Genomic DNA, 24347 nt, shown 5'->3' on the forward strand with positions numbered 1-24347 from the left:
ACGGATTCCTGTCACTAACCACTGGGGGCATTTTCTTAGGGGATAATGAGAGTTTTCAACTAAATAGAACAACCTTTTTTTTTTTAAAATATTTCAGTTACGCCCTATAAATGTCCCTCTGTGTTTCCTATCAGAAAGTGGACAATTCTGTGCCTGCCAAGAAGCAGGACTTCTGGGAATGTTTAGTTCAAAAGCATCGGAAAAACCGTTGGCTGGCAGCCAGTGACGAGATCATCTTGACCCAGGAAAACACATCAGATGATTGTGAAACATTCTGCAAAACTGTGTGTGGGGTTTGGCACCCTGAAGATCAATGCTGAAGATGCCATCTAATCACTGAGAGAAGATTATCAGGTTCATCCTGAATTCCTAAAAAAGGCAGAGAGGGGACTGGATAATGATGTCCAGGAGAAGATGCTGCAAAGAGGAAGCAGAACAATGGAATGTTGTTTTAAAGGCTTTGAAATGACTATAAAGGTCGGCACATCAGGACCTGGTAAAAGGAGGAAAAATAAGGCCCACAGGAACCTACAGCTTCTTGGGCCTCTGAGCCATGATGGTAGCTTGGGGTTTTCTTTGAGAGAAAGGAATTTGGACCACAGTATCCAAGCCCTTGAGATATTGTCTTAGAAAATAATAGTAAACTTGAATGAACAAGCTTTTAAAATTATTCTCAATAATGTCTTTTTGACTGTATTACAAACTTCTAAAGAGCAAGAGTTAATAATCCCCATGATATCGAGTAGGCCTTGGAAATTGGCCTCTGTTAATAAACATGATCCTGCCAGAGCCTCTCTAAATATAGGGACACCAACTCTCTTGCCAATCCACAAAACTCTGCTAGACCAAGGACACATGACACAGTAGCAAGTGCCTCACCTTGCATCCTGCAGACAAGGAGAGAGTGCGATCATGATGGAGCAGTCTTTCGCAGTCATGGCGACCCGGTACTGCTGAACCTGCAGGGGAAGGAGAGGTCAGCTCCATGGCATTGCCACACACACCCTTCCCCACTGGAGAGGTCCAAGAACTGGTCCCAGACCTGGGGGTAGGTTAGGAAGACCCAGTCCCAAAGAGCTCATTAGAGGCCAGTGCTGCCCTCTGACCTCTCACTGCAGGCAGTGTATGGACCCTGATTCCAAAACCTGGGACCTAGGGCTTGTCTTCGGCAAGACAATCACAGCCCACCTTGGAAGAAAAAGCAGTAAGTGGCGTCAGCTATTGATGTGCTAGCCACACTGAAAGCACTGAGCATATCACTCTATACCTCAAGATACCGGCATACAGACACATACCAAGGCCCTGCTTAGAGCAACGAAGTGTCCCCAGATCACATAGCACACTAGAATGTCATGCAGCTTCCATGAATGACACTGCAAACAGAGGGATCACCAACTGTGTGTTAACTCACTTCATCCCCACAGCAACCCCACAGGCAGGCACTGCTAGTGTCCCAGTTTATGGATAAGGAAACAGACATAGAATGACCTGTCCACTCTGCACTGCTAGGCTAGACTCAAACCCAGGTGTTTCAACTCTGAAGTCAAAGATGTGACTGAATTGCTGCAATCTTATGAGCAAATTTTACTGGATGAGGACTTGCTTCTTCTGGATGAGCAAAAAGAAAGTGGTTTCTTGAGATGGAATCTACTAGTGAAGATGCTGCTAAGATTGCTGTAATGACAGAGAATTGAGAATATGATGTAAACTTAGTTGATAAAGCAGCAGCAGAGTTTGAGAGGACTGACTCCAATTTTGAAAGAAGTTCTGCTGTGGGTAAAGTGCTTTCAAAGAGCATTTCATACTTCAGATAAATCATTCATGGAAGGAAGAGTTAACCAATGTGTTAAACTTCACTGGTATCTTATTTTAAGAAATTGCCATGGCCACACCAACCTCCAGCAGCCACCACCCTGACCACTACCCTGATCAGTCATTAGCCATGAACATCGAGGCAAGACCCTCTGCCAGCAAAAAGATTACTTGCTGAAGGCTCAGGTGATGGTCAGCATATTTTAGCAATGAAATATTTTTTAATTAATGTATATACATTTTTTAAGACATAATACTATTGTGCACTTAATATAGTGTAAACATAACTTTGATATGCACTGGGAAACCAAAAAATTCATGTAACTCGCTTTATTAAGATATTTGCTTTATTGTGGTGGTCTGGAACCAAACCCACAATATCTCTGAGGTATACCTGTAATCACATTAAAAGAAAATAGGAGAAAAGTCACATGATCTTCTCAACAGAAACAGAAAAAGCATTGAAAAACTCAACACCCACTCCTGATAAAAACTCTTAACAAATCAGGAATAGAAGGGAGCTTCCTTAATTTGATAATGGTTATTTATTTTAAAAATAAACTAAGCAACACCCAAAAAAACCTACAGCAAGCAATTTACTTAATGGTAAATACTTTCCCTTTGAGAGTGGGAACAAAAATTAACTATGTAGTTAGGCAAAACAAAATAGATAAGTGAAAAGTATAAGGATCGGAAAGAAAAAAAATCAAATTCACAAACAATATGATTGTATATAATCATATATATATTATATATAATGAAAATCCAACAGAAGCTATAGATTGTTAGAATTAGTAAGTGACTTCAACAAGGTTGACAGATAAAGAGGTCAAAGTAGAAAAATCAATTACATTCCTATATATCCACATAGATACCATCTATATCTAAAACCATCAAATATCTAGGAATATATCTAATAAAATATAAGATCTCTCTAAAGACAATCATAAAATGTTTTATCAGACTTTAAATAACACCTAATAAAAAGAAAACGCCCATGTTGGAAGCCTTAATATTGTATGGATGTCAACTCTTGTCATCATTTTAATGCCAAATCAATCAAAATCCCAAAAGGTCTGTTGTTGCTTTTCCTTGTAGAACTGAACAAAGTTCATTCTTTAAAAAAAAATTTTTTTTTTAGGTATACTGATGTACAATATTATATAAGCTTCAGGTGTACAACACAGTGAGTCGCAACTTTTTAAAGTTATACACCATTTATAACTATTATTAACTATTAGCTATATTCCCTGTGTTGTACAATATACCCTTGTAGCTTATTTATTTTATACATAGTAATTTGTACCTCTTAATCCCCAACCCCTATCTTGCCTCTCCCTCATCCCTCTCCCCAGTGATAACCACTCATTTATTCTCTGTTATCTGTGAGTCTGTTTCTTTTTTTGAACAAGTTGATTCTAAGATTTGTACAGATAAGCAAAAGGTCAAGAAGAGCCAAGGCATTAATTAAAAGAAGACATTCCTGAAGAAAGTAGAAGGATTTACTCTACTGGGTATCAAGATTCATTATGACTCTAGAGTGATCAGGACAATTCCTATGATTCTAGGACAACCGCATATGAAAATAAAACCTTACCTCATGCCATACCAAAAATCAATTGCAGAAGGTACCCACCAAATGTGAAAGGCAAAACAAAGTTTCTAAAATATCTGTGTGACTTTAAGGTAGATAAAACTTAAAGACTGCTAAAGAAGGAAAAAGATGTAAATTAAATGACCTTAAAATTATGACCTCCCCTTCTGAAAATGACTTTATTAAGAGAGTAAAACGGCAAGTGGAAGAAGATATCTGTAGCACACATATCTGACAATGAGCATCTATCCAGAATACATAAAGATTTCCTTCAAACTAATAAGAAAAAGACAGACAACCATACAAAAAACTGGGCAAGAGACTTAAATAGGTCCCTCATGGAAAAGAAAATATAAATGGCCAATAAACATATGAAAAGGTGTTGAATCTCATTACCACAATAAGCTACCGTTACACATTCACTAGAATGGCTAAAATTTAAAAGACCCACAACCCAGTGGCAGAGAGGGTATGGGGCCACAGGAACCCCCTAGTCTGTTGAACTACCCTAGCCTGTTGTAGGGAATATAAACAGGTAAAACTATTTCATAGTACCTACTAAAGCTAAATATGCTCACACCTCTGACCCAGAAATTCCACTCCTAGGAATATACCCAAGAGAAACATATGTGCATGTACACTAAGAGATCTGTACAAGAATGTTTTGCAGAAACTTTATTCATAATGGTCAAAACTGGGAGCAACTCAAATATCCATCAACAGTAGAATGGGTGATATCCATTTAAATAGATCACTACAAAGCACTGAAAATATGGAAATGCATGCAATAACATGAGTAAATCTTATACATGTTATATAGAACATAAAAAAAAACAAGACACGAGATATATGCATGATTCTGTAATAATAAAGTTCAAAAACAACTAAACTATAGGTATGTAAGTCAATACAATAGTTAACTTGAGGGAGAAAGGCAAGAGGAATAACTGTACAGGAAACCAACAGGGATTCTAATTAGCTGCCAGTGTTCCATATTCAGACCTAACTGGTAGTTCTCCAAGGGTTTTCTTTATGACAAATCATTGAGCTTTACCTCTTTCTGTGCACTTTTCTATATGTGCTGTATTTCAACATTACAAATGGTTAATGAAACAAAAGCTTAGAAAATTAAAGTTAAACTTTTAAATACTAGAAATATCAAGTAATTTAGAGGGCATGTGGGAAACAGGACCCTCGACTGTTACAAGAAGGAATATAAATTGGCAAAATCTTTTCAGGAGGACAATATGACAATCTATAAAAAATAAATCTAGCAATTTAACTTCTAAGAATCACTCTGGAAGATATGCTTAAGTGCACAAGGGTTAAAGTACAAAAATGTGAATGTAAACATTTTTAACAGTAACAAATTAAAGATAACACCCAAATAAATGACAATTAATTATATGACCATATTAAGGAGAACAACACTTTTAGGTGTATGGAGAACTTCCAAGGCACCTCCTACAAAACAATGATATCCCTGTTAACACTTTTAATGCACTGCTAGGCTTGCAGAAGGTAAAGGAAATCCCCAACCCAATCCCCTCTTCTCACACTCACTCCCACAGGAGCTGAAACTAGAGTTTTGAGCAAGGAGCAATTGGAAGGCTAAGCTGCCCTGTAGGCAATGTCAGTGCAGGCATGGTTTCTAGGAATAAGCCATGGAGTACAGGGTCTAAACCTGAGACTTCTCCCTTAAGTCAAGAATCCATATTTCCTCTGGAGGAAAGCATCCCCTATTTAGGTCCCCGAGATTCTCATAGATCAAAATCAAACAAATATGAGCTCACAATCATACATAATTAAAAACCCAAGCAAGGATGAGTCAGTAAAATAACAAGAGATTTTTTACCTCCAAAATTTTACTGTAACTTAGATACAGAAATATAAAACAACTATTCATAAATTGTTTAAAGAAATAAAAGATGGAATTTAAAAGAGGGCAAGCAACAAGGAACTATCAAAAATACCAAACAGATATGAAAATGAGCCACACGGAACTTTGAGAGAAATTAAAAATATAACTAATGAAGTGGAAAACTCATTGAACAAATGAATGAACAGATTAGACACAGGTGAAGAAAGAATCAGTGAATGGGAAGGTAGAACTGAAGAAAATGATAAAAATGAGGTCTGATATATATATCTAATTAGAGTCCCAGAAGAAGAGAATAGGGTAATGGAGAAGAGAAAATATGTGAAGAGAAAATGGTTGAGGATTTTCCAGAACTAATAAAAGACACATCCACAAATAGAGAAAGCACAACATACACCAAGCAGAATAAATTAAAAGTACACCACACCTAATCACATTGCACTAAAATGTCAAATCTAAAAAGAGGAGACTTTAAAAGCAACCATAGAGAAAATAATCACCTCCTGAGGAAGGACAGTTAGACTGACAGAAAACATCTCAGCAGAAACATCCACAGTCAGATAATGTTGCATAAAATGGTTAAATGCTAATAAAAAATAATCAACCTCTTCTTTGTACCTAGAAAAAATTACCTTTCAAAACTATGACAAAATATAAATATATCCAGATAAACAGATACAAAGAGAATTTACCAAAAGACATTCACTAAAGTAACTTCTATAAGATATACTTCAAGAAGAAGAGGAAAACTGTAAACAACTGTAGGCCAATAAATTAGACAACTTAGATAAAATGGAAAAATTCCTAAAAAGGTACAAACTACAAAAACTGACTCAAGAAGAAATAGCACAATTTTCTATACCAAGTAAAGAGACTTAACTGGGTATCAAAACACTACCTACAAAGAAAAGCCCAGACCCAGATGGCTTCACTGGTGAATTCTATCAAATATCAATATTTAAAGAAGAATTACCATCAGTCCTTCTCAAACATTTCCAAAAAAAAGAGGCTGAAATACTTCCCAACTCATTCGACAAGGCCAGTATTACAGACCAATACCTCTTATGAGAATGGACACAAAAAGCCTCAACAATATTATAGCAAATTGAATCCAGCAATATATAAGAAGAATCATAGACCAAGTGGGGTTTATCCCAGGAATGCAAGGTTGGTTTTAACATCCAAAAATAAATTAATATGTCATATCTATAGAAAAACAAAACACATGATAATAAATATCAATCAATGCAGAAAAGACATCTGACAAAATCCAACATCCTTTCATGATAAAAACATTCAACAATTTAAGAAAAGAAGGGAACTTCTTCAACCCAATAAAGGATAGCTACGAAAAGCCCAAAGCTAACATTACACATAATGATGAAAGACTGAATGCTGTCCCAATAAGACCGGAAACAAATCAGACAGGTCTGTTCTTGCATTTAGCATCGCACTAAAGGTTCTAGCCAAGGGCTGTTATGCAAGAAAAAGACATAAAAGGCAACCAAACTGGAAAGGAAGAAGTAAAACTATCTCTAAATGATCTTATATAGAGAAAATCCTAAGAAATTCAGTAAAAAACTATTAGAACTAATAAATTCAGCAAGGTTGTAAGCTATAAGATCAATATACAAAAACAAATTATATTTCTATACACTTGCAATGATCAATCTAAAAATGGAATTAAGAAAACAACTTCATTTACAACAGCAAAAAGAAAACACTCAGGGATAAACTTAACAAAGTACAAAATGTATCTCTGAAAAGACTGTTGAAAGAAAAACAAAGATCTGAATAAATGGAACAGCATCCCATGTTAACGAACTGGAAGACTTACTATTATAAAGATGGCCATATGCAAGCAATCTGCAGATTCACAACAATCCCTATCACAATCTCTGCTGGCTTCCTTGTAGCACTTGGCAAGCTGATTCTAAAATTCATAATGAAATTACAAGGGGCTCCTAATAGCCAGAACAATCTTGCAAAAGAACAATTTCAAAACTTACTAAAAAGCAACAGTAATCAAGGCAGGGTACAAGCATTAAGTATAGACATATATATCAATGGCACACAATTGACTATCCAGAAATAAACCCATACATTTATGGGAAAAAATAGTCTCTTCAACAAATGGTGCTGGGACAACTATATATCCACATACAAAGAATGAAGTTGGATCTCTACCTCAAATCATATATAAAAATTAACTCAAAATGGATCAAAGAACTAAATTTAAGAGCTAAAACTCTTTGAAGAAACAGGGGAAAATATTCATGACTTTGGATTTAGCAATGAATTCTTAGATATGACACCAAAAGCACAAACAACAAAAGAGAAAACAGACAAACTGGACCTCATCAAAGTTAAAAACTTTTTTGTGTATGGGGACAGATGGTTACTAGATTTATCATGGTAATCATATCATAATGTATGCAATGTCAAATCACTATGTAGTATACCTGAAACTAACATAATATTGTACATCAACTATATTTCAAATGAACAAGTAAAGTTTTTATTTTTATTTTTTTTTTTTACAAGTAAAGTTTTTAAATTGCAAATATTTTACAACAAAGAACATTATCAAAAAAGTGAAAAGGTCTCTGACAGAATATATTTGCAAATCATATATCTGTTAAGGGCTTACTATCCACAATATACAGAACCCCTACAACTCAACAATGAAACAAATAACATAATTAAAAAGTGATCAAAGGACCTGAATAGGTATTTCTCCAAAGAAAATATACAAATGGGCAATAAGCACATTAAAAAATGCTCTTAGTCTTCACAGAAATGCAAATCAAAACCACAATGAGATACCATTTCATACCCACCAGGATGGCTAAAAACAAAAGGGCAGGTAACAAGTGTTGTCAAAGATATGGAGAAACTGGAAACCTGTACACTGCTGGTGGGAATGTAAAATGGTACAGCCATTTGGAAAACAGTCTGGCAGTTCCTGAAATTCCTGAGCTCCTGAGCTCCACTCCTAGGTATATGCCCAAGAAAAGTAAAAATATGTCCACAGAAGAATTTATACACATATTTATAGCAACATTATTCATAACAGCCAAAAAGTGAAAACTACCCAAATGCTCATCAAACTGATGAATGGATAAACAAAATACAGTATATCTATACAATGGAATATTATTCAGTCATAAAAAGAAATGAAGTATTGATACCTGCTACAATACACATGAACCCTGCAAATATTATGCTAAAGTGCAAGAAGCCAGTCATAAAGGACCACCTATTGAATGATTCCATTCATATGCAATATCTGGAATAGGCAAATCTATAGAGATAAAAATTAGATTAGGGGGCTTCCCTGGTGGCGCAGTGGTTAAGAATCCACCTGCCAATGCAGGGGACATGGGTTCTAGCCCTGGTCCAGGAAGATCCCACATGCTGCAAAGCAACTAAGCCCGTGTGCCACAACTACTGAGCCTGTGCTCTAGAGCCTGCGAGCCACAACTACTGAGCCCACGCACCACAAATACTGAAACCTGCGCTCCTAGAGCCCGTGATCCGCAGCAAGAGAAGCCACCGCAATGAGAAGCCTGTGCACCACAACAAAGAGTAGCCCCCGCTCACCACAACTAGAGAAAGCCCGTGCACAGCAACAAAGACCCAATGCAGCCAAAAATAAATTAATTAATTTTTTTAAGTAGATTAGTAGTTGCTTAGGGCTGTTGGGGATGAAGAGATAAGGAGATGATGGCTAAAGGGTACAGAATTTTTTTTAGGTGATGAAAATGTTCTAAAATTGACTGTGATGCTGCTTACACATATCTGTGAATATAGTAAAAACCACCAAATGGCATACTTTAAGCAGGTAAATTGTATGGTATGTAACATATCACAATAAAACTTTTATAGGAAAAAGAGGAAAGATCTGAGATATAAGAATGTTAAGCAAAGATATGGGTAAACGTGGTAGATCTAAACAAACACCTGTAAAAACTAATACTGTAAATTGTGATTTTTTAAAAAAAAAAACAGAATAAGACAAATAGAGGTCAGGTAACAAGTTCTGTAAAAGATATGGAGAAACTGGAATCCTGTACACTGCTGGTGGGAATGTAAAATGGTACAGCCATTTTGGAAAACAGTCTGGCAGTTCCTGAAAAAGTTAAACATAAGTTACCACTTGACCCAGCAGCTCCACTCCTAGGTATACGCCCAAGAAAAGTTATATGACAAAAACTTATATGACAATAACTGCATATAAATTGGGAGCGATAACTGGAATTAAAGTATCCCAGATGAACTTTTTGGCCAACCCAATATTATATATCTGTGTGGCAGGTGTTGGGGTGGGAGTGGGGGTTAAATTATTAATTTTAGTCTTTAAATATGCATGGTCAAATTGAACAAGTAACCAGAAAAATGACAGTAGCAGAATGTCTAACTCCCAAACCAACAGAGAAAAAAATGAATATAAAAACTAACAAGCAAAAGTGAACAGAAGTTAGCAAACTACAGGCCAGGGGCAAAATCCAGCCTGCCACCTGTTTTTGTAAATAAAGGTTTACTAGAACGCAGCCATGCTCATTTATATTTGTCTCTGGCTGCTTCTGAGCTATGATGGCAGAGCTAAGTAGCTACAACAGAGACCAGATGGCCAAAGCCTAAAGCATTTACTCTCTGCCACCCCTGCCTTTTTTTTTTTTAATTTAAATACATGTTATTTTATGACAAAATACTTGCCTTTTTTTTCCTCCCCATTTATATTACAGTTAAAACTATATTACAGGGGCTTCCCTGGTGGCGCAGTGGTTGAGAGTCCGCCTGCCGATGCAGGGGACAGGGGTTCGTTCCCGGTCCGGGAAGATCCCACATGCCGCGGAGCAGCTGGGCCCGTGAGCCATGGCCGCTGAGCCTGCGCGTCTGGAGCCTGTGCTCCGCAACGGGAGAGGCCACAACAGTGAGAGGCCTGTGTACCGCAAAAAAAACAACAAAAAAAATCTATATTACAGTTAAGATGTGTTTAGGTAGGTTATATTATCTATGAATTTCATTTCAAGATAGTAAAGGGGGAGTTACAGTATTTGCTATAGAAAAAGAGTGTTGGATCTGCTAGGACTGAGAACCATCAGTTTAGGGGTCCAGAGATCATGTAAAAGCAGAACTTGGAAAGAAGCCCTAAACACATTTTGTCAACCCCAAACCAGACCCCCTGGATACACCCTCCTCTACCTTCCAGATAAGACTCCTGTGCCTTGCCCATAGCAATCACCGTATGGGCCCTTGCAGCCCATTCCAAGCCATTGTGCACCAGTATCAGTTTTCCAGATTGGGATGAAAGCTGTGGTGTCTGGCCCTTTATAGAAAAAGTTTGCTGACTCCCATTATAGAATACTAAACGATAGTCAGAAAGCAAGAATTACACTGGGCTGCAGTCTCCTGAGCTTCGAAATAAATACAATATTCGCACCTCTCTCATTTCATCAGAGGTACAAAGCTCAATTAGATAAACAGTATTCATGAAAGAACTTTCAATAGTCTGTAGCCTAGGAATATTCTCAACCTGCTCCCCCAGCTTCAGCTTCACTTCCACCTTCTTCAGATTCCAACTAACAGAACCTAAATCCCTAAAACAAAAAAGAGGCAGACCCTTATATTCCAACACAGACAGACTTCAAGCCATGTTAGGTTAAATGCAAGCTAGTGAAGAACACGTATAATGTGGATAATCCCCCAAATGGTATGAGTGAGTGTGTGTGTGAGTGTTAGTGTGAAGTTCTGAAAAGATACATACTGTTAACAGTGGACACCTATTGCTTGCGCAGGAATAACATCACATTTTTTTTTTTTTTTTTTTGGCGGTACGCAGGCCTCTCACTGCTGTGGCCTCTCCCGTTGCAGAGCACAGGCTCCGGATGCGCAGGCTCAGCAGCCATGGCTCACGGGCCCAGACGCTCCGCGGCCTATGGGATCTTCCCGGACAATATACTCACTGCTTGAATATTTTTCATTAAATTATTTGTTCTGAGATAACTGTAGGTTCACATGCAGGTGATCCTGAGTGCCCTTTACCCAGTCTCCCCCAATGGTGACATCTTGCAAAACTATATAGTATAATATCACAGCCAGGATAGTGACATTGATACACTCCATCATCTTATTCCAATCTCCCAAGTTTTACATGTAGTCCTGTGTGTTGTGTATGTGTATTTTATCACACATGTAGGTTGATGCATCTACCACCACAGTTAAAATACAGAGCAGTTCCATCACCAGAAGATCCCTCTGTGTCGACCTTTTATAACCACACCCCCTTCCTTCCACCTCCTCCCCATCCCACAGCAACCATTCATCTTTGTCATTTCAAGAATGTCATTTAAACAGAATCATAGTGTGTGATCTTTTGGGACTGGCTTTTGTCACTCAGCACATTTCTCTGAAGATTCACCCAGGTTGTTGTGTGTATTGAGATTTCGTTCCTTTTTACTGCTCAACGGTTCCAGTTTACGTAAGCTGTTGTAGGCCACCTGTTGACAGACACTTGAGTTGTGCCCAGCTTCTAGCTATCGCAAATAAAGCTGCTATGAACACTCCTGTACAGGGTTTTGGGTGAGCCTGAGTCTTCCCTTCTCTGTGACAAATACCCAGGAGTGCAGGTGCTGGGTTATAGGGCACATGCATGTTTAGCTCTGCAAATCTAGTTTCTCTGCACCAGCATTCAGTGTTATTTCAATGTTACTATTTTAGTCATTCTGATAGTTGTGTAATGATTGCTTGAATCTCTTACAAGATTATGTTTACATATGAGGTTTAAAAATTGCAATAAAATTAAAAAGTAATCCATGCTTATTTATTACAATTTTGAAAAATATAGAAATGTGTAAAAAAGGAAGTAAAGTCCTATGCTTCTTCTCTTGAAAAATGGAATACTGATACTTATTACTAAATCAATGTACCCAAGTTGCAGACAATGCAGGGCAGTCCGTCACTCTATTCCGATAGAGGCCCCCTTTTGGGTCTCTCCCCACCTTGAGGACAGCTCTATGCCCAAGCACCTCAGCTAATTCCCTCAGGGCCCTTGGCTTTGGAGGGGACCTCCTCAAAAGCCCAACAGCTGCAGAAGAGGGAGCACCCAACCTGGGAGGGAGGGAGCACCCACCCAAGGACAAGAGTGAGGACTCTTAAAAGTGAGAACCACAGACACATTGTCAGGACCAGGACAGTTAAACTAAGGGCTCCAGGGCAGCTGCCCAGAGGATGTAGAGAAGGTCATTCTGTTTTGTTCCTACCTTTTTGTCACTTTGCTCCCACTAGAACAGTGTTCCTTAACCATTTTAGCAAAACCTTTGACAGCCCAATGAAGCCTATGGATCCCTCTCAGAATAACATTTTTAAATGCAGAAAATAAAAAACAGAGGCTTGACCATGTCAAATACCGAACTATTTTTTAAAACAAATATGTTATGTAGTATTACATAACAAAATCTCAGGAGTGAAGAATATAAAGATATCATGAGATATCTGTAGCAACTACAGTGTGAAATTAAAACGTCTGATTTCTCTAAATGGCAAAGTTGGGGGTCCTGCTGACCACACAGTGGTTGTTGCCACATTCATAATGGAAGGAAACACTAATTTCAATCAGTGGTTAGTGAAAACAAAGATGTAATTTTTTTCCTATCCAAGTTCATGGAGCCCCTGAATTCCGATTTTACAGAACCGGAAAGAATGGGATGAGGCCTCTTTCCTAAGAGATTCTCCCAGGGTGACCCTTGGCCTGAGGTATGGGGAGGAAGGAAGCCAGCCACACACAACCACAGGGGGGTCCGGGCCTAGAGTCCCACTGAGGGCTGTAAGGAGAGGAATGGTTGGCGCTAGCCTGTTCTAAGGCTGCTAAGAAGGAAGCACAGAGCAGTGGCCTCAGGTCCTGGACCCCAGTACAGGGAGGGTGGAGAGAGGGCTGAGCCCTGGGTGGCCTGGAGCCAAGTGAACACAGGGAAATCCTTCCTAGAAACTAAGTAACGTTATTACCACCCGGCCCAGTCCATCTGGGGGAAACTTTAGCCATGTTTTTTTAATCCCCAATTTTTCTGCTTTAACCATCAGGGGTAGGTACTGGGAAACACTTCTTAGGAAAACCCCGAGTTAGTGTTAAGAGCCTAAGAAGCATGCAGTGTGTTTCTGGAAGGATCTACCCACCTTTGTCAGTGCAAAAGCCACTGTGCCATCATCCTCAGTGGAAAGATCAAGCAGCCTCTGGTAAAATGCTTCATCATAAGGCCCATCTATTTGCAATGTTTTTCTGAAGGACAAAGCACAAAAAAACAGGATAACAAAGCTGCCTGGAAATCGTTTGTTAAACTGTTAGCAGTTTAAGAATCATACATCTGGTTTTAAAGAACATTAATGGATTCATCTCTTCCTGATGCTAAACTTCGTTATGAAGCATCTTGCAAGACCAGAACCAGGAGAGCCAAGGCTGAACATCTCTTGTTTATGACAAATGGTGTCCAGGTAAGAGATGCTAGTGAAGGGGTGCTAGGGAGGAAGCGAAGCCAGGCCTGGGCAATGGCCCCAGCCTCCACCACATGCCACAGGTGTGGACCCTAGCAACCCCCATCAAGATGGCCAGGAGATGGACAAGGCAGTGCCTGAAGGCCAAAGCCCAGCGGCGGCTGGGTGAGCACGGCTCACTGGCTGTGGAGCAGCACTGCCCCCTGCAGGCTCAGCCCAACTCAGGACATGGAGCTGCCTAATGCAGGGTTGTCAGGTTCACAAGATGTGCTTTTCCTTTCTAGAAATGGGCAAATGACCACTGATCTGGCAGGACCCTGGTCCTCCTTCACATGGCACTGAATCTCTGGGCCGAGCCTGGCATCTGGGGGCAGGGAGGGGAGGTAGCTGGGGTGAGTCATCCTCCTGGGAGGCCAATGCTGTCCTCCCACTGGGCCGACCTGCTCCCCTCATCCCCATCTTTCCCTCAGGGCTGCTGGGGCCCCATGTGGGCCCAGAAAGGGCAGGGGAGCCCTGGACCTGGGCCTCACCTCTCCTCAGGAAACTCCTCCAGGTACCGCTCAACCCGCCGGTACAGAGGGTAGAGGCCTTCGATGTCCAGCAGGTCCAACATCTGCACCTGGAGGGTTTTGTACAGAAGACAGCCCTTCGGTAACCCTGAGCGCTCCGGGGTGTTTTTTCCTACCAAGAACATCAGGGGAAAATGAGAGGTTTACTGTCAAGGACTAAAGAAGGTGGCGGGCACAGGCCGCACCCTGCCTCACGGAGCTGCTGGGGCTGGGACAAGCAGACGTTCAGGACCAGGCACAAAAGAAAGGGAGGTGACCCACACCTCACTCTGTGCCTCTCCTTCCTCTCAACATCCTTCAACCTCCATCACACCAGCCCAGATCTGAATTTAGAGAGATGACCCTCAGTCTAAATAAGACAAGACACAAAATTTAAAACGACCATGTTGACATCTCCAAAACTGCAAGACTGCATCTGTGGAGCCCAGAGCCACAGCCCGTACTGAGAGACGAGTGACCACACTGAGCAGGGAGCTGTCATGGCAGGGATGGTGCGGAAACAAGGTCCATTCCACACTCGAGCATTCTCGGGCCCCTGCCATGCACCGGGGACCTCGAGGGCTGGGGAGACAGAGTCCCAGCCCATTTATCCCACCCTTCAAAGAAACAGCCATGTCCTATGAACAAACAAATATATGAGTATGGGTCCAAGTCACAGGGAGCAGCTGTGGCCATGTGCAGTTCTGACACTCTGACCTCTGACCTCCCCCACCTCTGGCAAAACATGCTCAGTCATGTAAGACAGAGTGAAAGTGCATAGGCCCAACTAGAAGGGATTTGTTAAAATTATAGGCTATTCATACAGTGGAATATCTACCTCATGGTCAATAAAATTGCAAAAAATACAACTGCTGATACAGATACAGATTTATACTAATCAGGCAAAAATATCAGGTTACAAAATAGTATGTAGAACACATTGCACATCCCATGGGTCAGGTTTATGTCTGTGTACATACGCAGGGAAGGTCTGGAAGAAAAGTCCACAGGTGTCAACAATGCCTCAGACCAGTGTCCATCTGTGTGTCCTTCCAAACACGTTCCATCTACTTAGCAGTTAAGTACCCAAATATGGGCATAAGTTTACCAAAATTGTCTGGAATGACTAGGTATCACTTTTGCAACAAGAAAAATACCCACAAAATTCATTTGTACTAAGAAAAATGCAAAATGGGGGACAGAAGAAGGGTGATTTGTGCTTAGGAAGCTGTATGGCAAAACAGTAGCACCTAAAATCCACGCAGGAGCAGGGCTACCATCTTCCTATGTCACACCCCTACGGCCATCCTCAGAGGCTCTGAGAACCCACAGGGATCATCAGCACAAAAACCGAATAATCTGAATCTTCCTGGTTGGCCCCTCAACATAAGCTTCTGGCTATGGCTCCGCATGCCACATACTTGAGTGTGTTGTGGAGCCACCAGCAGGCGACAAAGGTGGCAAACGAGGAGGCCATGAACATTCATGGCAAAAACCCAAATCAGTCACCGGATCGCCCTGAAGTCTGGATGCCCACTGAGTCAAAGTCAGCCCACAGCAAGTCTGTGAGGAATGGGGCCTTGAGAAGGAGGCACCCAGAGCCACAGGTCCCTCACGTCTGTGTTCACAACTTGTCTGCAAACTGCCACCCACTGAGGCCACCCACCTGCCCTAAAGGGCCTTGCACTGTGGGACTGCAACATTCTGGGCCTCAATTCTTCCCATCTAAGAAAAAGGCCAAGGAAAACCTATCCCCTGGGTTGGAATGAGATGGAACAGGACAATGTAGAGAAAACACTCAGCAAACCACAGAGGATGCACAGATGTGTGGGACGATATCTAGGGAAAACCCTATAGCCCAAATGTATGCTGCAACTTATAAACCCAGATAGGAGATGAGAAAGGCAGTAACCCCACCTGGGGCTGAGAGACAGGGAGGCCCAGCTTTGGGGAGCCCTGACAAGACTGAGGCTGCTCCCACAGAAGCTCCGTGAGGCCAGGCAGGACCTTCGCAGGCCATGCCACAGGCTCTGCTCCCCCTGCACCCAGCCCACCCACCAGGCCTACCTTGGCAGCGCAGGCTCCTGCTGAAAGGGCTGGCTTCACAGACGGGTGGGCCCCGCAGCCCAGGCCCCGACCTGAGGGCGCCCGCCCGGCCCTTGTCCGAGCCACTCAGTAGCACCCGTGTGATGACACGCACCAGCTCCCGGATCACGGCCCTTGTGCAGTGGGGCCCACTGGCCAGGCCATTGGATGGGAAGAAGAATGGCTTCAGGTGGTGTGCAAGTTCACTCCAGTCAGCCACAGGGCTGCGGGCATCTTTACAACCATAAATCAGCTCACCATTCTTCAGGAAGGGAAAGAAACAGGGAAACGTCAACTCCAACAGGCCAGTAGGAAGACACCTCCGTCCCCATCCACTAGACAGGCCAAAGGACCGGACATTTTACATGCCCCCATTTGGGGTCTCGGCATACTGCAGCCCTCTGGGGAAACCCACCCTCATGTACCATGTCACTGACCAAGAGAAAAATCCCACTGGAACATGAAAAAGGAGAAAAGTTCTCAAGAACCAAAGATCAGAGCCCTGGGTCTGAGATACAAACCTTCAGACCAGAAAACCTGGGATGTTAGCAAGCTCAAGCAAACTCGGCCCAAAGCACAAACTCCCAAAGGCCCTAGCCTGTTACGCAAGAGGCCAAGTGACACTACTGTGCTACTGAGGGACACACGGTGTCATCTGACCCTGAGCAAACTTCTCGGCCAGTGTGGACATCGGCCGCCAGCATCCCAGAGGGCTTCTGTCCTCTGCGAAAGACTAAGCCAGGCTCCAGCCAGGGTGGGTAAGGCCAACAGCATCACTAGTGTAGAAATCTTCATCTTTGAGGCCATCCTCCCTTCTAAAACCAAGTCCAGCAAAGAAATTCCTTATGGCACCAATGTTCCCAGGGCTACATGAAAGGATGCTCAGTGGGTACAACCCTGTGACTTTTACAGGGGTCTGTGGTATCTAGGAGGAAAACCCCTAAGGAAATCCTGGTCCCCACACCCTGAGCATCAGCCAATCCCAGGGGAGTGATGAATCCCTTGCCCCTAGTTTCCCTGTCTGTGAGACAGCATGGTCAGCAGCCTCCAGGTAGGTCCCCAATGGCCCCCATCCCTTGACACTCATACTCTGTAGTCCTCTCTGCACTGTGGAGGTTTGGGCTGTGTGACTGAGAATACGAGCACAGCAATAGCATACCCCCAGCAAGATTAAGTTATAAAAGATGCTGTGGCTTCTGTCCTGATGACTCTCTTCTCAGATCACAGCAGCCGCACTGAGCAGCCCCGTGGAGTCCCACATGGCCAGGAACTAAGGCCTTCTGCCAATGGCTGTGGCGGCGCCATCCTAGGAGCAGAGCCCTGGCCCCAGCTGAGCCTTCATATGGGATGCAGCCCAAGAGGGACCCTGAGCCAGAACCAGCTATGCTGCTCCTTAATTCCTGGCCACAAAAACTGAGATGATAAGTGGCTGTTATGCAGTAGTAGATAATACGATGAGGACGATCCCTGCTCTGCCCCCAGGTGGCAGATGGGGGGTCAATTCAACCAAGTTAGAAGTGTGGACTGGACATTCCTCCCTCAGCAAGTTCCCGGGATTCAGCAGCATGATGCCTCCCCTGGGAGCTCCCGGTTAGCACCATCAGAGTTCACAGATGTGGGTGTCCAGGGAGATGGGAACACCACTGTGGCCACTGTTGGCCAAAGGACCAGGGGAAACCAACAAGACATGCTGACCCTTGAGATGGCCTTACAGAGGGAGGAGGGTGCGCCAGGCAAAGGAAAAGCAGGAGCTTCCAGGAGGAAAGCAGGCCAAGATGGAGTACCAAGCCAAAACCAGTCAACATGGGTTGCAACCAGGAGGTAGGGCCAGAGTTTGGTTTGCGGTCCAGTGCAAGGGCAGCCTTGGCCTACCGTGAAACTCTCTCCTCCAGGCCCGTAAGCAGTTGAGTGACCCCTGGACAACAGAAGGTCTCTTCTCCCCAGTGTGTGGAATCCAGGTAGATGGGCATTTTACATATACAAATATGGTTGCTCAAGCACCTCATGTGACATTTGGCAGAGAGCTATCGTCTTGGGCTCTGTGACAACCCCGCATGTCTCCCACATCTCACAAGTGTCCAGTATTAGTGGACAGAGCCACAGACTTGGAGTCTGTGAACAACATTCAGACAGACAAGGAGAAGGCTCCAACAACAGAAAGCACGGTGGCAGCACCGACCGTGGCCCACGTGGAATTTCACAACAAGGGAAGGCGTGAGCTTCAGAACCAAGAGAGCTTGCTCCTGAGGGATGCTGGCACTTGCAATAATGTACTGACTTGCTCCGGGGATTATTTTAAAAAGCCATTCCGTGTCACTTCTTTTAATCCATCTCTTTTGAAACTATTATCTCAACCTCTGGATTTTCTTCCCCCAGCTGAGTTCAACAGAAGTAGCAGATAGCCAGGGTTCTCAGTCCCAGGTCCCAGGCCCCAGGACAGGTCAGCTCATCCAGGGGCCAAGCCAGACTCACCACTCAGCTTAAGTGTGGGCCAGCCTAGGCGGGGGCAGTCAGAAAAGGGTCCATTTAGGACAAAATGCCAGCCTCATTATAGGTTCCAAATAAATCCCCAGATGAAAGGGAACTTATCTTTAGGATTTAAATATACAATTCCTGAAGTCTTTATAAGATTTAGAAATAAAAACTGATTTTAAAATGTCCTCTTTTTCTAGATCTGGGAAGGTGGAGGCAGACAAGGTAAAGTTGATTCATTCTGACCAGATTTTTGAACCATGGGGGGAAGCAAGGCAAGAATAGGCTTCCCTCCCAACTCCTCTGAGCCCACTTCTGAGGGGCATCCAGTGTGCAGAACAGCACTATCCACACGGAGCAGGACACAGAGGGCACAAGGCTGTCCACACCCAACAGCCCTGCTACTCCACACAGATCCAGAGCCTGTGAACCTGGAGCCTGTCACAAACTCTCGCTTATATGTCATACTTAATAAGAAGATAACCAGGACTGGGGGCAGTCAGTGGTAAGCAGAAAAGGAGGTGGCCAGGGGGATCCCACGGGACACATTTCCAACACAGGCCACACCAAGCCCTCCTTCAGATCTGGGCCCCTCCTCCCCTCTCCCCGCACCCCCTCTCTCCACACTCCTGTCCCTCAGCCTCTCCTCCTCCTCCCGCTAGCAGCAGGCCAGGGGACCACAGGGCCTCAGCAAGTCTGGTCAGGGGGCCGGCAGCAGGTGGCAATAAGGAAGCAGAAGGTGCCAGTGCCAGATGGTGAATATTCTGCATGCAGAACCGTTCCCACGATCAGGATGCAGGACTCTGAGAACTCACTAGTTGACAAGGAGATCCCCAAATTATAAGCTCCCTAAGTTACTCGGGAGGAAAGGCACAGGTGTGGCCACCCTCTAGGATGCCCTGCACCAGCTCCTGTTCCCATCTCAACCACACAGGCTCCTGGGACGCAGTCAGGGCCATCTTTCTCCAAGAACCAGAGTCAGGGTCTATGTGTCAAAGGAGCCCGAGGCCACCCAGTGGTCAAGGAGTCACCAGCACACATCCCAGGAGTCCCAGGATGACATGCCCATGAAATGAGGCTTGGAAAAAGGACCCAAAGTATCATGCTAAGCCAGCCCCAGCCCAGATGCCCTCGTCTGCAAGGTCACAGAGCCCTGTAAAGGACCAAAGCACCATGGGTTCATCCAGCTCAGTTCGGACACCAACAGGCCCCACCCTAAAAGTGCCATAAGACAGAAGCAGCTCTTACCTTAAAGATCTTTAAGTTGTTCTGTGCCTCCTGTAACAAGCTTTTCAAAGCAAAGTACATTCTCTGTTTATTTCTAAAAAGAGAAAGTATTATTGACAGAATTAAAGCAGACTTTGCAGAGAAAGTATTATTGACAGAAGCAGACTTTGCATTCACCTGCCCGTGGCTCAGGGGACATGCCCAAGAGCTGCCACTCGAGGTCTCTGAGCTTTGCAGATTAAGGAGCTGCATTCTCCCCAGCCCTACTCACAGAGGTACCCCCATCCCTGCCCCTAATCCCCACCCTGCTCTCTGCCCCTTCCTCTGGCAATACCTTCCCAGCCACTGGCTCCCACAGGTAATCTGCAGGAACCTATGGAGGCAACACTGACCCTAGGCAAGAACCCTGGGCCCTGCTCAGGGCCCTGGCTATCTGCAGTCAAGTAGCCCCCACCTCACAGAATGCGGCCCACTCCCACCCCCCACCAAGAAAGTCAGCACTAGGGACAAAGGAGAAGCGTTCACTTACCCTGAGTAGAGATCAAGGGGACAATATTTACTTATCTGCTTCCACTTCCCAGTTGCTACCTGTTAAGAAACCACCACATGGTATCAATGAGTGGACTGGGGGAGCACTCCAACTCTAACACACAAAACAACCCAAGTGACTGTGAGATGACCAAGGCAGCTGAAGGGCCCAGCAGATGACACCACCTCCAAGTGCACATCACTAGCTGGGGCAGGGGGCTTGACTGTGACCCCAGGAAATTTCGGCCCTCCTCTGAGAGCCTCACGTAGCTGCCAGCCCCTCCACATGAGCAGAGAAGCGGCAGCAAGCACCTTTATAAGATGACATGGCTGAATTTTGGTAATCAGATGAACAAATCTTTACAATTATAATATCCAGGAAGGGGAGGGTGCACCCAACTAGCAAGTTCATGTTGTCAGCGAGGAGATAAATTGGTACAACCTTTTGAAAGGCAACTTGCTGGTTTCCATCAAAATTTTAAATGTGCGTGCCCCCTGATTTGGCAAATGTATGAGGAATCGCTGGGTCAAGGATTCACTGCGACCTAACTGTGACAGCAAGACCTAGAAACAACTAAATAAATCAAAGGACATCTGCTCGTATGGGCCAGGACACAGCAAGTCACATGTTGAATGAAGGAATGAATAAATAATATGCAGCCACTAACAGAAAGAGGCAGAGCTCAAAATCACCAATATTTATTCAAGGGAAGAGCAATTGGCAGAACAATGCATATGAAATCACTTTTGCTTAAAAAAAAAAAAGGATATGTGCATCTATACATGCCATGTATCTAAATATGCATTGAAAAAGCCCTGAAGGATACACAACAATCAATCTCCAAGGATTATTTAAGTGAAAAAAGCAATTAGCAGAACAATAACTTATGGCAAGACTCCATATTTGCTTTATAAAAGTGTATGTGTGCACACATGCACGTGTGAGCACACATGAGAATATGTGTATGGAAAGGCATCACCTCACTTCCACTTGAATAACACGTATATTTTTGTTGGCACAGAAAGAAGTCTGGAAGGACATGCAAACTGACAACGTGAGTTACCTCTGGGAAGGCAGGAGACCTAATTCATAAAATTACATATTTTATCAATTAAACAAGCAGGTATTATTTCATAGCAAAAAAAAAAAAAAAACAGTTCTTAAAAATCCATCATATATGTTGAAAATGAATCGTAACAATGAAAACCATCTCCTAAAGGGAATGGCTCACATACCTTCTTTTTCCTAAGAGCCTAGAAAGTTATAACTCCACAAAGAAAAGATGGACTAAGGACCTCTAGAAATTCTCTCCCCCATAAGGGCAAGGGGAAAACTGGCAAAAACAGTCAGGATCAAAATTTTCAGAAACCAGAAAATTAACCTAAGGCTTACAACAATCTGGAAAGTATTATACAAGAAAAATGGCCATATCTAAATAAGAACAGTGAGCTATGTGGCACTTTTAATGCCTTATTCTTACCCCTTCTGTCTAGCACCAAGGGAACCCTAAAAACCAACATCCCCAATCACAGTGAAAACAGAAGTGTGGCAGCCACTGGAGAAGGCTAAATGGTGTAGGAGCTTCTCCAAAGCCTCATTTCCAGAGAGTGGTCATTATTTGACCTGTCTCTTGGTTTCCTGTCTTCACTTACTTGACTCAGAGCTAATCAACTACAAAAGGGGCATTTTCGGGCTTCCCTGGTGGCGCAGTGGTTGAGAGTCCGCCTGCCGATGCAGGGGACACGGGTTCGTGCCCCGGTCTGGGAAGATCCCACATGCCGCGGAGCGGCTGGGCCCGTGAGCCAAGGCCGCTGAGCCTGCGTGTCCGGAGCCTGTGCTCCACAATGGGAGAGGCCACAACAGTGAGAGGCCCGCGTACCGCAAAAAAAAAAAAAAAGGGGTGGGGCATTTTCCCCCAGGGACATTTGTGAAAAATATTCAGAGGCAACTGTTGAACTTCATGACTTCCTGAGATACTGGTTAACAGTTGTAGCAAACAATAGGCTAACCTAAAACTAAAAAGAAAAAGCAGAGGAAGGACATGTACACAGGGCTTTGAAAAGCTCCAGTATATCCTGGGCATCTAGGAGGCCATGCACAAGCTCCAGAAAGACCTGAAAAGGCCACCACCTTCTGGTGATCTGAGGCTCTGCAGAAGTGAAGGCTAAGGCAGAGCTGCAACCGCCCTGCTAAGTGTTGATGGCAGGCCCCAGTACACACACAGAGCCCCTCAGTAATGCCTGGGAGACTTAATGGTATCAGGCATTTAAGAAATCTCTGTTAAACCATTAGCTGCTCACCTAAGCTAATGGAGCATCAGAGGCCACAAACAACAAAGCACAGACTTCTCAAACTTGGCAAAGAAAAATCACAAAACAATAACAATTACAACAAGCAGCAACAACAAATCCTAGAAAGGTTGTAGAAACTGATTTCCAGAGTGGTCACGTTATATTACTTAAAATGCCTGTTTTCAACAAATCATTACAAGACATGCAAAGAAACAAAAACGTATGGTCCACACCCAGGAAAAAAACAATCAATAGGCTGTCCCTGAGAAATTCATACATTGGACTTACTTGACAAAGACTTTAACTCAACTATTTTAAATAAGCTTTAAGCTAAAGGAAACCAAGGACAAAGAACTGAAGGAGACAAGGAAAACAATGTATTAACAAACAGGGGATATTAATAAGGCTAGAAATTATAAAAAGGAACCAAATAGAAATTCTGTCATTGAAAAATACAATAACTAAAATGAAAAAGTCACAAGGGCTCAACAGCAGATCTGAGTAGGCAGAAGAAACAATCAGTGGATTTTAGGATAAAGTCCAAGAGTTCCACACCTAGACACATCATAATAAAACTGTCCAAAGACAAAGAGAGAGAGAATCTTGAAAGCAGGAAGAGAGAAGTGACTCATGATGTACAAAGGATCCTCCATAAGATTAACAGTTGATTTCTCACTGAAAACCATGGAGGCCAGAGGCACTGGGATGGCATACACAGTGCTGAAAGAAAAGACTATCAACCAAGAAGTCTTGCCTATAAAATTATCCTTTCAAATGAAGCAATAATTAAGACATTGCCAGATAAACAATAACTTAAAAAATGTGTTGCTAGAAAACCTGCCCTACAAGAAATACTAAAGGGAAATCTTCAGGCTGAACTAAAAGGGAACTAGACAGTAACTCAGATCCACATGAAAAAATAAATGGCACTGGGTAAAGGAACTACATAGGTAAGTATAAAGGATAATATAAATATATTTTGTTTGTAACTTTTTTCTTCTACCTGGTTCAAAAGACAGAATGTCCCCTGCATGGCATAAGGCAATTATTATAACTGCATAAGGCAATTATTACAAATCTGTATTGACAAGCATACAATGCATAACGATGTAATTTGTATGACAATAACAGCACAACAGAGCGGGAAGGCAACAAAGCTATATAGGAGTAGAGTTTATGTATACTGCTGAAGTTGAATTGTTATGGAGTTAGATTGTTTAGGTTAAGATGTTAAATCAATAGGTAGAACAACTAGACAGAATATCAACAAGGAAGTAGAAGACTTGTACAACATTATAAACCAACTAGACTTAACAAATATCTATAGAACACTCCACTCAACAACAGCAGAGTATATTCTAATCAAGTAAACATGAAACATTCTCAAGGAGAAACCATATGTTAAACCACAAAACAAGTC

At 42.8% G+C, this 24347-nt stretch overlaps 1 protein-coding gene across 3 annotated transcripts in view; it reads right to left on the reverse strand.

Annotated features, from left to right (window-relative positions):
- The window catches only part of IPPK (inositol-pentakisphosphate 2-kinase), a 50185-nt gene that overhangs the window by 4225 nt on the left and 21613 nt on the right, over positions 1–24347 (reverse strand). For all 3 annotated transcript variants that reach the window (XM_027098325.1, XM_027098324.1, XM_027098326.1), the window contains 6 exons: positions 20637–20695; positions 20129–20201; positions 16391–16670; positions 14306–14456; positions 13461–13563; positions 880–959 (listed from right to left, as the gene is read on the reverse strand). In XM_027098325.1, coding sequence (XP_026954126.1) covers positions 880–959; positions 13461–13563; positions 14306–14456; positions 16391–16670; positions 20129–20201; positions 20637–20695 — 746 coding nt within the window. The remainder of the gene's footprint in view (positions 1–879; positions 960–13460; positions 13564–14305; positions 14457–16390; positions 16671–20128; positions 20202–20636; positions 20696–24347) is intronic.

Source organism: Aethalodelphis obliquidens, unplaced genomic scaffold (genome assembly GCF_003676395.1).
Source record: "Aethalodelphis obliquidens isolate GAN/ISIS:26980383/991018 unplaced genomic scaffold, ASM367639v1 scaffold122, whole genome shotgun sequence".
Taxonomy (NCBI): Eukaryota; Metazoa; Chordata; class Mammalia; order Artiodactyla; family Delphinidae; genus Aethalodelphis; species Aethalodelphis obliquidens.